Consider the following 12,721-nt stretch of genomic DNA (forward strand, 5'->3'; position numbering starts at 1 on the left):
AAGCACAGAAAATTATCTTTTTACGTCACGAGAAGTGATAGATGCATAATTCAATGAAGACATTTGGACAAAGTGAGGTAAAATTGTACGTCTTTTGCATTTTCACCACAATACGTCTTTTATAAGCTTGACGTATTCAAAATCAGGATTTGAACGAATTAGTTTGTTCAACTCATCTCTATCTGCGGCAGCTGCTTCTCCATACGATGATTGCAGACATATTTGAATGTCCTCAATAAGTGGTAACGATTGCTTGCTGCAATAACACAGACGTGTGACAATTGAGAGTTCTGGGTAGGACATTCCAGGATAACAACGGTAGAGGTTTCAATGAAAAACCAGAATTTGTAAGCTGCTATCCCAGTAACGCGTTGCCACAGAAGTGCGATTCAAGGTTTCTTTTGTTCGTCTAACAGACGAAAAATGAGCCGTCAATGATTAATGCACAATTTACGGTTCAATTTATAGCAATGTACAACTGTAAAACTGGGACACCTTATTCCTAAGAATTAGATTTCGATGTGGGGCCTTCCGACTTACGTCATTGTTTACTCAAGCAACAGATAAGAAAGCGTTTGGTTAATTGCATTATACTGTAGGACCTGTACCGTATGTAGGCTACTAACTATGGTTGTCACATAGGATGCCAGGAATACATTCTCTCCGTCTCTCAGTAATAGACATACTGTAGCCTACAATATGAAAAATTGTCCCAAATTCTGCAAACTAACATTCAGAAAATGCACTATGATGCAAGTTAACAATATATATGCGTCAAAGTCAGAATAAAAATCATATTATGCAATATTAAACGTCCAAATATGCGCTATTAAATCCAAAATCTCCCAAATATGCATTATGCATGAATTTTCTCCGAAAAATGCCAAAACATGCAAACATGCACAGAAAAAGAACGGTTATTTGGAATTGTTAAGTCGTAAAACGAATATTTGCAAAGTTTGAGAAGTGTAGCTAGCTTATTTAAAAACATGCATTTGCATGGATATCCGGGCTCTAGTCATAATCCTCAAACAATTGTCACGTTTTTAGACTCCAATATTATCACAAATATTGTCAACTAATAGCATACTACATTTTATATTGTAATAGTTGTTTAACATTCTCTAATACATTTTACACGACATAGTTTTTAACAGCATTCATAAGTTATTTCCAATCAGGTACCTGATCTATTCTTAAGATGTAAAATATGGCTGATGATGCCTACTATTGATAGGCGAAACATGTACCATCTAATATATTAATTTCATGTCAACAATTTTTATAAGGACAATGTCTTAATTTTTAAGATTATATTGTATTGAATAGGTGGATGAATAATAAAACATACAAGTGTAATTCATTCAACAATACCAGTGAAAACTGAAGAGCAAAAATGAACCTTCCTGAGCGTTCAGCATGCTTCCCAATAATATAAAGTTCAAGAATTCAAGGCCATTTCCTGTTTTTGCACAACTTTTCCCCAACCTGCCTTCTGTGACGAGGGCTCTAGTCTGTGTTTGAAATCATGTTTCTTTCACAAGCGATGACCAAGAACATTTTTAAGAGTAGGAAAAATGTGATTATACTACGTGTTAATAGTGAAAATTTGTAACACGATAGGTGAGATATTTTTATATAGATTTAATACGTCGTGAATCGGGACTTCGAATTTACAACGTGCTAAGCAATAAATTGTCTTAATGAGGAATGCACCAAAGAGGTTTCACTGTATTTTCTCACATCTGGTGAAATTTTGGAATGGCTATTACCTTGTAGATTTCTGTAGCGAAAAGGTTATCATTACTCTATTGGCGCTTGAAATATGTTTTTATGTTTACTTTACAAAGCAAAACATTAAATGTATCCTCCTAATTCAATACAAAACATACGAGGTTTGTCCGGAAAATACGTATAAAAGTTCAATAATAACTTTATTTGACAATTATTCAGGTATTACAATATGGTCTCCTTCAAAGTACTCTCCCTGAGACAAGATGCACTTCTGCCAACGCCGTTTCCACTGTTGATAACATTGTTGAAAGTCTTCAATTGTGATGCTGTTCAGTTGCCATGTCGTTTCTCCCTTGATGGCTTCCACATCACCCAAGTGCCGCCCCCGAAGCATCATTTTGCATTTCGGGAACAGGAAGAAGTCACAAGAGGCTAAATCGGGTGAATAAGGCGGGTGGTCTGTCACGGTGATTGAGCTTCGTGCCAAAAACTCACGCACAACGAGCGACGTGTGAGCGGGCGCATTGTCGTGATGAAGGATCCACCTGCCCCCTTGTGCCAAATCCGGTCGAACTCGGGCCACACGAGCTCTGAGACTTGATGTTGATGCGCTGTTCCTCAATCAGAGAGAGCTCCATACCGACGGCAGGCGAAAATGGGTAACTTTCAACAAGCAGCCGCACACTGCTACTGACACGCAGAGCTCTCCGACTCGAACTGAGCGTTGAGAAGATTGGCGACAACAGCAGTGCCACCTGGCGGCGCCTCTACGATACGTGATACGTCACCCCGACGGATTTATACGTATTTTCCGGACAAACCTCGTATTCCATCATTAGATGGATCAATTAATTCAAACATGTTTCGGCTCATTTGAGCCATCTTAAGTGAAATAAGGGGTGTTAAAGTAATCTACATAATATAAGCTAAAGGTGTGCTAAAAACATAATGAAAGAACAAATGAAAACAAAAAAGACAGATGGAAATAAAAACAATACCAATATACAATATTTACGTCACTAGATGGAGCAATAAATAACTTGCTGAGACAAATTCAGTGAACAAAGGGTTAATATAAAACACAATTGAAACCAAAAAATGTGCTAAACCTAAGAAAATAAAAGATAACAGACTGAAACGAAACAATAAGTGCTAATAGTTAGGTTACGAACCTTTTAGATTGAAAATTTTTAGTTAAAAAACACTTCAAAGACAGGACGAAATTACTGTGTTGAAAGTTCAGGCTATCAGTCTGTCTTTGTAGAAACACCATCCCACGAATGGCAAGGAGGGAAGCGAAAAGACTTGAGAAACCAAGTTTGAGAGGAGACAACTTGCCAGGTGAAATGTATGTGATAAGTGATGGGAAAAGACACAGATGAATTTAAAATCTTTTAGAATAGCAGCATTCTCAATTTCTTCTTAATTTAACGGTCCCTTTTTTTGAAGATTATTTCCAATGAGGCTAGGTGTGTTTGCCTTATTTTAAATGGTCGGGAGGGCAGCGATGAAATTGAGAAGGTGTGTTAGAGGAGTAACAGGTGCATGATAAACTGCAAGTGACCATAGTGGAAACCATCAATGAAGTTCCAATCCGTAATGAAAAAAACGAGGTTGTGTGAGAAACTTGGGCTGATAAGTAAAAAGTGTAAAATGGGTGTGAAGAAAACGTTAAAACTTACAGTACTAAAAAGTGGTGATCCTCTCGAACTGGCCTGGCCTTCTCAAAGTTAACAGTCTTATTCGTACGATCGTGTCTATTATTGGCTTAGCTGTGTTTGCGAGGATGGGGGGAGCGGAGGGGGACGGGCGGTGCAGGGCAGGTGGGGAAGTGGGAGTGGTAGTGAGTTGGAGAGATGGAGGCGGGGCTTGTTTTTATTATAGAAGTTCTGACAAATATATGGGATGATTGTTTCAAGTACAATGTTCTTTTTCTTCGTTGATTTCATTTAAATTGTGAGAGGGGTTCATAAACTGATCTAAATCGATTTGGATGCTCTCGAGAATGTTGAGTAAGGTGCCTTTTTGTTCATAATGCAAGATCTTAAGATCTTTATCTATTGATGTGTATTCATGGCTGGATGCTTTACGATGTTCACTCATAGCTAAAAAACTCTTTATGTTTGAGAGCCTTGCGATGTTTGGCATATCTTTTGACAAAATTACGGCCTGTTTGACTTACATAGCTGGAATTACAGGATTGGCATTCTAATTTGTAAACTCCGGAGTTCATATATCTATTATTAATGTTGTTATTGTTGACAGCGTATGGATTTAAAATGAGTTTGGAGTTGGTGTGGGAGGTTCTAAACGCTATTTTGATGTTGTGTTTTTTTTTTAATATTAGAAATTTGGTAAATGCTACTGTTACTGAAAGTGAATGTGGAGAACGTTCTTTTAGGAGCGGAATATTTTTCTTTGGTAGTCTTGGGTCTGCTCTTATATCTATTGATGATTCTGCTAATGAAGGTTCTACTGAAACCGTTGTGTTCTGAAATATTGTAAATAGTGTTTTTTTAAATTCTTGCGAGATAAAGGAACAGTTAATGCTCTGAGTACCATGCTGTTGTAAGCTGCTTTCTTATGTATGTCTGGCTGCACAGAAGTTTGTTGGATGGTATTGATGGTGTGGGTGGGTGTCCTATATATATCAAAAGATAAGGTGTTGTTGCAGTTGCGCATAATGGTTAAGTCCAGGTAATTGAAGGGCTTTATTGTTTTATGACTCTATGGTGAATTTTGTATGTGGGTCAATGGATTTGTATTGAATTAGGAGGATACATTTAATTTTTTGCTTTGTAAAGTGAAAACCGTCAATACGGAAGATTCTAATATCTTGTAATATGTTTTCATGATACGTATAAATGTAACAGAGCTTTTTAGCCTGTTGAACACACAACTTCAATATAAATATTAAACATCTTGTAAAAAAAAAAAAGCCACACTATTAAATAAGGAATAAAAATACACACTGTTAAAGAAGAATGACATGTTTTGTTCTTAAAAGAATATCATCAGATTCTATCAAGTCACACTCATTATTTCCAATATTTATGTTTATTTCTGTCCAAACACCAAGGAATTTGAAATTTGGTACTTAATGAAGTCCAACCGGCTGCCAGTCCGCTGACCCTTGTTTAATAGTGTGTTTTTTACAGGTATTGCGTTGGTTGGCAACAGTAGATAGCAAATAACAGCTTTCAACTAACATAGAACATTTTCCGATATCTACTGACACTTCCTGACATGGTCTCAGTCAATTTTATTGCCTACTGGTGCTAAAGGCCCCTTCTGCAATAATTCAACTGATGCTTCAGTTTCACATTATGCTCATGATTTCATCAGCGGCCTTGAATATGTTGTTTTTATGACATTCATTATAGTGCTTGTTTTTCACGCCCTCATGTCGTTGGCATTATATCATTGTCACACTATTTTTCCATTAAAAAAAATTTTAATGAACGGTTTTAATTAGAAATTTTGTAACAGAATAAGTTTTAGTCTCTGACAAAATATTTTTATGGTTTAATCACTGACAGTGTTTCCATCAATATGTTGTATAATGTATCATTTCTCACATTTTTATATAATGAATTTTAGTAACTGGCTAAACTTTTAACTTCAATATTAATATAAGATGTACTCTTGAAGATTGTTTTTAGGCTGAAGATGCCCTGAATTGAGGGCGAAACATGTCCCATTTAACTGATACTATGTTTATGTAACCACTATAAATTGAAATTAATGTATTGGATAGGTGGATTAAAGATTGCCTTTATTGTTTTTGAACTATAAATTTTCAATACGGATCAAAAATGAGACATCATTGTTACATCAAATGTAACATCAATATTATTCAGACATTTAGATAAATTAATGAAGAAAGATCAAAGTCAAGGTACAAGTTAGCAACATAGGATCACAGTAAGGCATTGGTTGTCAAGTGGCAGCTTGAAGAATGATAGCTTAGGTACTTTCTTACTTTACCATGGGGAGAGATTGATACAAAAACAAAGCTGTCTCTGTACGGGCCATGAAGGCTCTTGGAGGAGAGGGAGGTAAATGCTTCCACTTTCCATAACCTCTGCTCTAAGTTGGATAGAGTGGTTAGCCCTATGCCCGACCACCTTTGCTCCCAGGAATTAACCTGGTATTTGCTGTTGGTGCAGGTTGATTGAACCTCAGGGCCATGTGCCATTCCAAAGTGGAAATCTTGTTTCTTAATTTTTGGACTCCCTGATGGGGAATGGAACCCACATCCTTTATGATTGAACCGAGTACGCCTTTACCAACTTGGCTAGGGATCCCCTGGTTGATATAACCACAGCCATAAATACAGAAATTCAGTCAATCAGTCACCACTGATCTGCATTTAGGGATAAGTGCCATCAAGTAATAATAATAATAATAATAATAATAATAATAATAATAATAATAATAATAATAATAAATGGATATTATGCAATGTCCACAATATCTACTGGATACCACGTGTTTGTTATGACCTACATATTGTTAAATGATAAATCTTTTATTTGCTGCCTCTTCACATCGCATATTTCTCAGAAAGATATCTGACCATCTGTAGAAAAGCTATTCCCGCTGAATTGTGAAATAATTTTCCTTCAGTGGTCAGCTATAGGCCTATTTTAGATAGCTATATATTTGGCATTCTAAAACTTTACATGAATCACTCTTAAATGAATAAAACTTGCTCAGTGTAAAACAAAACTAACAAGCACATATTTGTATGATAGTACTCGGGCACTTCCACAACCTGATTGATACGTGAATTTGAACCTACTACAGTTATCATACCTCCCCTCTCTCATCACATGCCCTATGAGATTAGAAGCATTGTTCCGTCGCTCTCTAGGGATAGATTTCCAAAGACTAAGAATAAGAGTTGCAGAAGGTTACTTTACTGTATTTCAAAGCTTTCGAACTAGGTTCTGAACCTTTCAATGTTCGAATATTCTCGTTTATTGAAAGCTCGATTGATATTCAGATTTGATTACTTAATGTGAATGCCTAAAAATAACTGAATAATAACTCAGAACAAATAAAAATGACTTGAAAGCAAGAAATGAATATAATGAGTTTCTAAAAATGGCAAGGTAATGACTCAAAATTGAAAAATTACCTTAAAATTTAAAATGAAAAAAAAATTATAGATGACTTAATAAATAGGCATTTCTGTAATCAGGAGGCCATGATCAGTATTCATATATGTTAGAAATGTGTATGATGCATCACTTTAAAGATGACATGTCATAAAAATCACGGCTTTGCTCTTGATCATATGAGATTTACATTCCTGTTTGTTATTACTAGGAAAGGATTTTAAAGTGGAAAGTATGGTCAGAAAAGGGGAAATAAGGTTCTGAAAATACATACAAAAAGGTGAAAAAAAGGTGTAGATGAAATCATGTTATTAAGGTTTAAGCCAGTTACATGAACTTTTCTTATTCCATTTACTGGGTTGTAATAAATAATAAACATGTTATATGGGATTGTACACAACATTCCAATGTGTTTAACAGTAAGTTTCTGGCACTTTGAGCTCAGTAGATTCTTATACAGGGTGTTTGTATATTCCCATTACAGACTTTGTGGGGTTGCACTGGGGACCGAGACTGTTAAGTTTAACATAGGAACTTGCGTCTGGAAACGTACCGTCTTCCCGCTACCCACATAAAACCACCACAGCACACGTTCAAATATCCCACATTGGCAGTGCCACTGACTAGAGTACATACGTCACTGAACGATCACGTGATGCCCCATACTCCTACAGGTTTGTTGACAGTCCATGCTATTCAGTTGAGTGTGTGATCTGTATGGAGACGTGTTGTACCTGCTGTTGTGCTTATGATCTTCGTTCATATTACAGTACAGCAGTAATTCTTTACTATGTACACAGCAGTAAGGTGTATGTACAGTACTGTACTTACAGTAGTTCATTGGTAGTGTGTTGCTGTTGACCGTGGCGTACACGTTTGTGGAATACAGCCACATGTTGACATTGTCCGGCGAACCTCGGTGCATTGGGAGAGCTGCTCGTCAGTTGTATGGAGGAGCGTTTTCTACACCGCTGGACATCCTCACACGCCCTCTTTGCTAAGGTGTATCAGCGAACCTCGGAAGCGGGTAGATTCACCGCCAACAGACCTGTGGTGCTCCATGGCGGCGCCGCACATCTAGGTTTGAAGAAACTGTACTCCACGCAGTGGAACAGGACGATACGAGTATCAGAAACATACCAAGGACACTACTGAATGTGGATCACACAACTATCTGGTGTATTCTGCATGAGCAGCAGGTACACCCGTACAACCCCCAAAGGATACAGGCAATACAGCCATAGAATTTTGCCTCAAGAGTGCACTTCTGCAGGTGGTTCTTGCACCGTTGTGTGGATGATCCCATCTTACCACGGCGGATCCTTTTCACTGATGTAGCAAAGTTCACCAGGGAAGGGGTTTTCAATTTGCACAACAATCATGTGTGGGCTGCTGAAAACCTGCATGCTGCACACCCCTATGGGTTTCAGCAACGAAACGGTGTGGAGATTTGGACAGAGTTCCTGAGTGGATGTGCGATTGGGCCATACCTTCTTCCACCAAATCTAACGGGTACCGCATACTTGGTATTCTTTGAAGACTTACTGAATGAGTTCTTAGATGATGTGCCACTGCAAGTACATCAAAACCTGTTTTTTCAGCACGATGGAGCATCACCCCATTTTTCACTTGCGGTCCGAGGTCATCTGCACCAAAGATTCGGGCAACAGTGGATAGGTCGTGATGGCCCGATTGCTTGGCCTGCATGTTCACCCGATTTGACACCGCTAGTCTACAACCTGTGGGGTCACATGAAAACCTTCATTCATGAGACCCCTGTGGAATCCGAAGATGATCTACTGGCATGGATTATGGCTGCGGCGGATGTTGGAGGACCTTGGTGATCGTGTGTACGAGAGCGTGGTAGGAAGGTACCGTGTCTGTGTGGACGTCGGTGGTCAGCACATCGAGCCCCACCTGTAATTGGACCCAGACGACAAGTAGCAGGAGTCGGACAGAGCGCCGAAAATGCGGGAGCTGTGAACATGTGTTGTGGTGTTTCTTGCTAGTAAAGGGAAGACTGTACGTTTCTGGGCACAAGTTCCTATGATAAACGTAACCATCTTCATCCCTACTGCAGGCCCTCCAAGTCTGTAATGGGAATTTAGAAACACCCTGTATAGTGAGAGAAACTCCACTTGACAACTACAGAAACCAATGAAGCATATCTTTTCAGCACTCTTAAAGGGAGTTCATTCAAAGTTGCAAAGGTTTCCATATCAGGATTGTTCTTTAAATTGAATTCCAATATGCCTTCAGCAAATCCATCAAGGTTCTCCCTAACACTCGTCAACTTCCTCCAAACTGTGAATCACATAAGGCAAATAATTGTAGCTGTGCACTGCAAAAAGGTCCAGCTCTAGGTCTTTGTTGAGTAATTGTTGGGCCTGCTTGATGGCTTCTGCATCCGTTGAGTCTAGGGGACATATGAAGTATTTGATTTTGTCAAAGTTTTTGCCCAAGAAAATCTGTTGAAGCAGAGAAAAATGATTCTGTCTAATCTTTTAAAAACGCTGATAAAAGTTTGGGGGGGGGTTGCTGAAGCATGAAACAGAAGGGAAAAGATGGCAACATGTAGTAATCTCACAAAGAAAAAGGTGCAGCAGATTGTGTTTATTTTGCTTCATTTCATGTCTCCAAATTGACGTATCTGTATGAAAATAGCTATATTTTGGAAAGGTGCTGCACCATAAAATCCCTTCACTAGTTATTACTTCAGTGAAGATCTTTTCTTATATTAACATCTCTTATAGTGATCCCCATTAGTTACTTTCACCCCCATCAACACAGTAATTAAAACTGAGACGACTTCTCCTCTTGTTGAAATTTGCAAAACAGGGCAAGTTAGCTGTGCAGTTGGGGGGGCGTGCATTTGTGAGCTTGTATCTGGAAGATAGTGGGTTTGAATCCCACTGTCGGCAGATCTGAAGATTATTTTCCGTGATTTCCTATTTTCACACCAGGCAAATGCTGGGGCTGTACATTAACGAAGGCCACAGCTGCTTCCTTCCCACTCCTAGCCCTTTCCTATCCCATCGTCGCCATAAGATCTATCTGTGTTGGTGCGACTTACAGCAGCTTGAAAAAAAAAAAAAAAAAACTTGCAAATTAATTAGAAGTAATCAGTAATTATTTTGTGGTTAATATTCTATGATGGGCAATACTACTATGTACACTGAGATGATACCTGTATGTAATTATTGAACAACAAACTATCTGTTTTCTTGCTCTTGCCACATTGTAGACTCCTTCTTGCGCAACCGGAACTCACATGATCATGAAGCAACCGCCATGATGAAAGCACAGTTCATGTCATTATGGGATGGACTTATCACTGATCCCACATGCACAGTAATTGTCATGGGAGCTACGAACAGGCCTCAGGACCTTGATCGAGCCATTTTGCGACGTATGCCTGCCACATTCCACATCGGTATGCCTGTAAGTAGAAAACTACCGAACAGTAAATGCAGAAAACCCTTGGAAGCATGTATGCTTGATTCTTTGGTGCTGATGTAAAAATTTCCTTCTTCTGCTTCTTTTTCCCACATCTGTGGGGTTACAGGGTGATAACTGTCTTTACTTCAATAAATATACCTTTGATAATTAAAAATCAGCCGTGTCAATACTGAGTATTACCAGTTTTAATTATCAAAGGTATATTTATTGGAGTAGAGATTGTAGTCAATATGGACCATTATAAAAATCAAACCACAATTGTTAAATTAATAAAGTTGGGTGATGACTGTCTCGCACGTCTGGATTTGGCCCTGTTTTGCAGCCGGATGCCCTTCCACACCAACCACATATGGTGGGATGTAATCATTATTGTGTTTTTTATGATGGTTGGTATTTTAATGTGTTGTTCGGATAATAAGAATAAACTGTTGAGACAAACACAAACGCCCAGTTTCCGAGCCAGAAGAATTCAGACGCAATTAAAATTCCCTACCCGGCCGGGAGTTGAACCTGGGAAAGCCTCACCGCTGACCATTCAGCCAATGAGTCGGACTGAAAACTACCTAACAGTAAACGCAGAAAGCCCTTGGAAGCATATATGCTTGATTCTTTGATGCTGATGTAAAAAGTTCCTTGACTGTTATAAATTCATATCATAGTGACGGGAACAATGCTGTTAAGGGATAACATATGATTCTTGGTATGAGTTATTGTAGTCACATCTTATTTAAGGTTGTGAGCTGTGGGCAACAGGTAAGTGGTCTTAAGAGTTGGAATATCAAGCAGTGGGCATCTTGGACTATTAAGTCATGACTATCCTTGTGCTCAGACCACTAGGACTACCCAATCCACTGGAGGTTCCTAAATCATTAGATGAAATTTGTCACTGGGCTATGTGTAAGTAAGGCTAATAGCCTACTCCACAGAAATTTGGCAAGCCTTGGACCGATATAAGTGACAGTCCTACTTCTGTTTGACAGGCTGTGGACCCCTAAGAAAGAGCTTGGTGAAGGAAATGGAATTTGATGTGGTGCTGTCAGTATCATATGGTGTTGTGGAATAGAGACAGTGAACTGGCTGAGTCAGCAAAGAGGATGCTGCATCTAGATGTGTTAAGAGTTAATAATGTTCAAGTAAGGAAGGGTTATAATGAAGAGAGTGGAGATTATAGGGGGTTCTTAAAAATCAAATCCCACGACACTACAATTCTGGGCCTTGGACTGGCAAGCAACCACTGTTCACCTTGTAAGCCTGTGATCAATGGGACGAATTCTTTTGACAGTTATTCATGGCTTTCTAGACTGAGGCCACTGTCATTGACAAGCAGCTCCTCAATTGTTTTCATATAGGCTGAGTGGACTTGAATCTGCCCCCAGATCCAGGTAGAAATCCCTGAGACCTGGCTGGGAATTGAAGCTGGGGCCTCTGGTTTAGAGACAGACTTGCTAACCCTAGACTACAGTGCTGGTGTAAGGTGTTCTTAAAATGTGTTAGAAGGGAAAATTTAATGTGTGGGGTGAGGTTGTTCATTTTAATAATAATAATAATAATGTTATTTGCTTTACGTCCCACTAACTACTCTTTTACGGTTTTCGGAGACGCCGAGGTGCCGGAATTTAGTCCCGCAGGAGTTCTTTTATGTGCCAGTAAATCTACCGACACGAGGCTGACGTATTTGTGCACCTTCAAATACCACCGGACTGAGCCAAAATCGAACCTGCCAAGTTGGGGTCAGAAGGCCAGCGCCTTAACCGTCTGAGCCACTCAGCCCGGCTGTTCATTTTAAAAGAACATAGCACACAACATAGTTTCCATTACGCACATTAATGCTTGAATGATATATATAGATTTGATGGTTACTGGAATTTGGTCTAGAATCGTCACGATGATAGTGTTTTAGAAGAGAAAGAAAGTGCCCTGATATTTTTCAATGCCACTTACAACATGACGTAGATATGCTAATGTGTTCTTCAAGAAAGATACTGTGCATTTGTGCAGGTACCATACCTCGAGTTGAAACTTAGGATACATAAGTTTCCTTCAAATTTCCTAATTGTAAAGGAGTAGGTGACAGATTAATTTTACTATTGATACTTTTATTCCCATTCACTGTTACCTACAACCTAACAATCTAGAATGCTACATCAAAATAATATAGATAGGTCCAGCTGTGAGGGGTGGTGGTAGAATAACACCCATGGTATCCTGTACCTGTCGTAAAACATGACCAAAAAGTGCCCCTGAGGCTCTTGACTTGGGAGTAATAGTTGGCGACCTCGGGATCCTTAGCTGAGTCTTAGCATTGCTTCAACTTATCTGTTCGAGGTTCCTCGCTTTCATGTACCTGTCTAACCTGCCTTGGTCAGCTCTTATTCTTTTATGACCCCAACAGTATTAGGTTTGCA

The 12,721-nt window shown here is 38.9% G+C and overlaps 1 protein-coding gene across 1 annotated transcript in view; it reads left to right on the forward strand.

Annotated features, from left to right (window-relative positions):
• The window catches only part of nmd (no mitochondrial derivative), a 264,121-nt gene that overhangs the window by 203,608 nt on the left and 47,792 nt on the right, over window positions 1–12,721 (forward strand). Inside the window, exon 5 of the mRNA XM_067138223.2 lies at window positions 10,102–10,298. Coding sequence (XP_066994324.2) covers window positions 10,102–10,298 — 197 coding nt within the window. The remainder of the gene's footprint in view (window positions 1–10,101; window positions 10,299–12,721) is intronic.

The sequence above is a fragment of the Anabrus simplex genome, chromosome 1 (genome assembly GCF_040414725.1).
Source record: "Anabrus simplex isolate iqAnaSimp1 chromosome 1, ASM4041472v1, whole genome shotgun sequence".
Classification (NCBI taxonomy): Eukaryota; Metazoa; Arthropoda; class Insecta; order Orthoptera; family Tettigoniidae; genus Anabrus; species Anabrus simplex.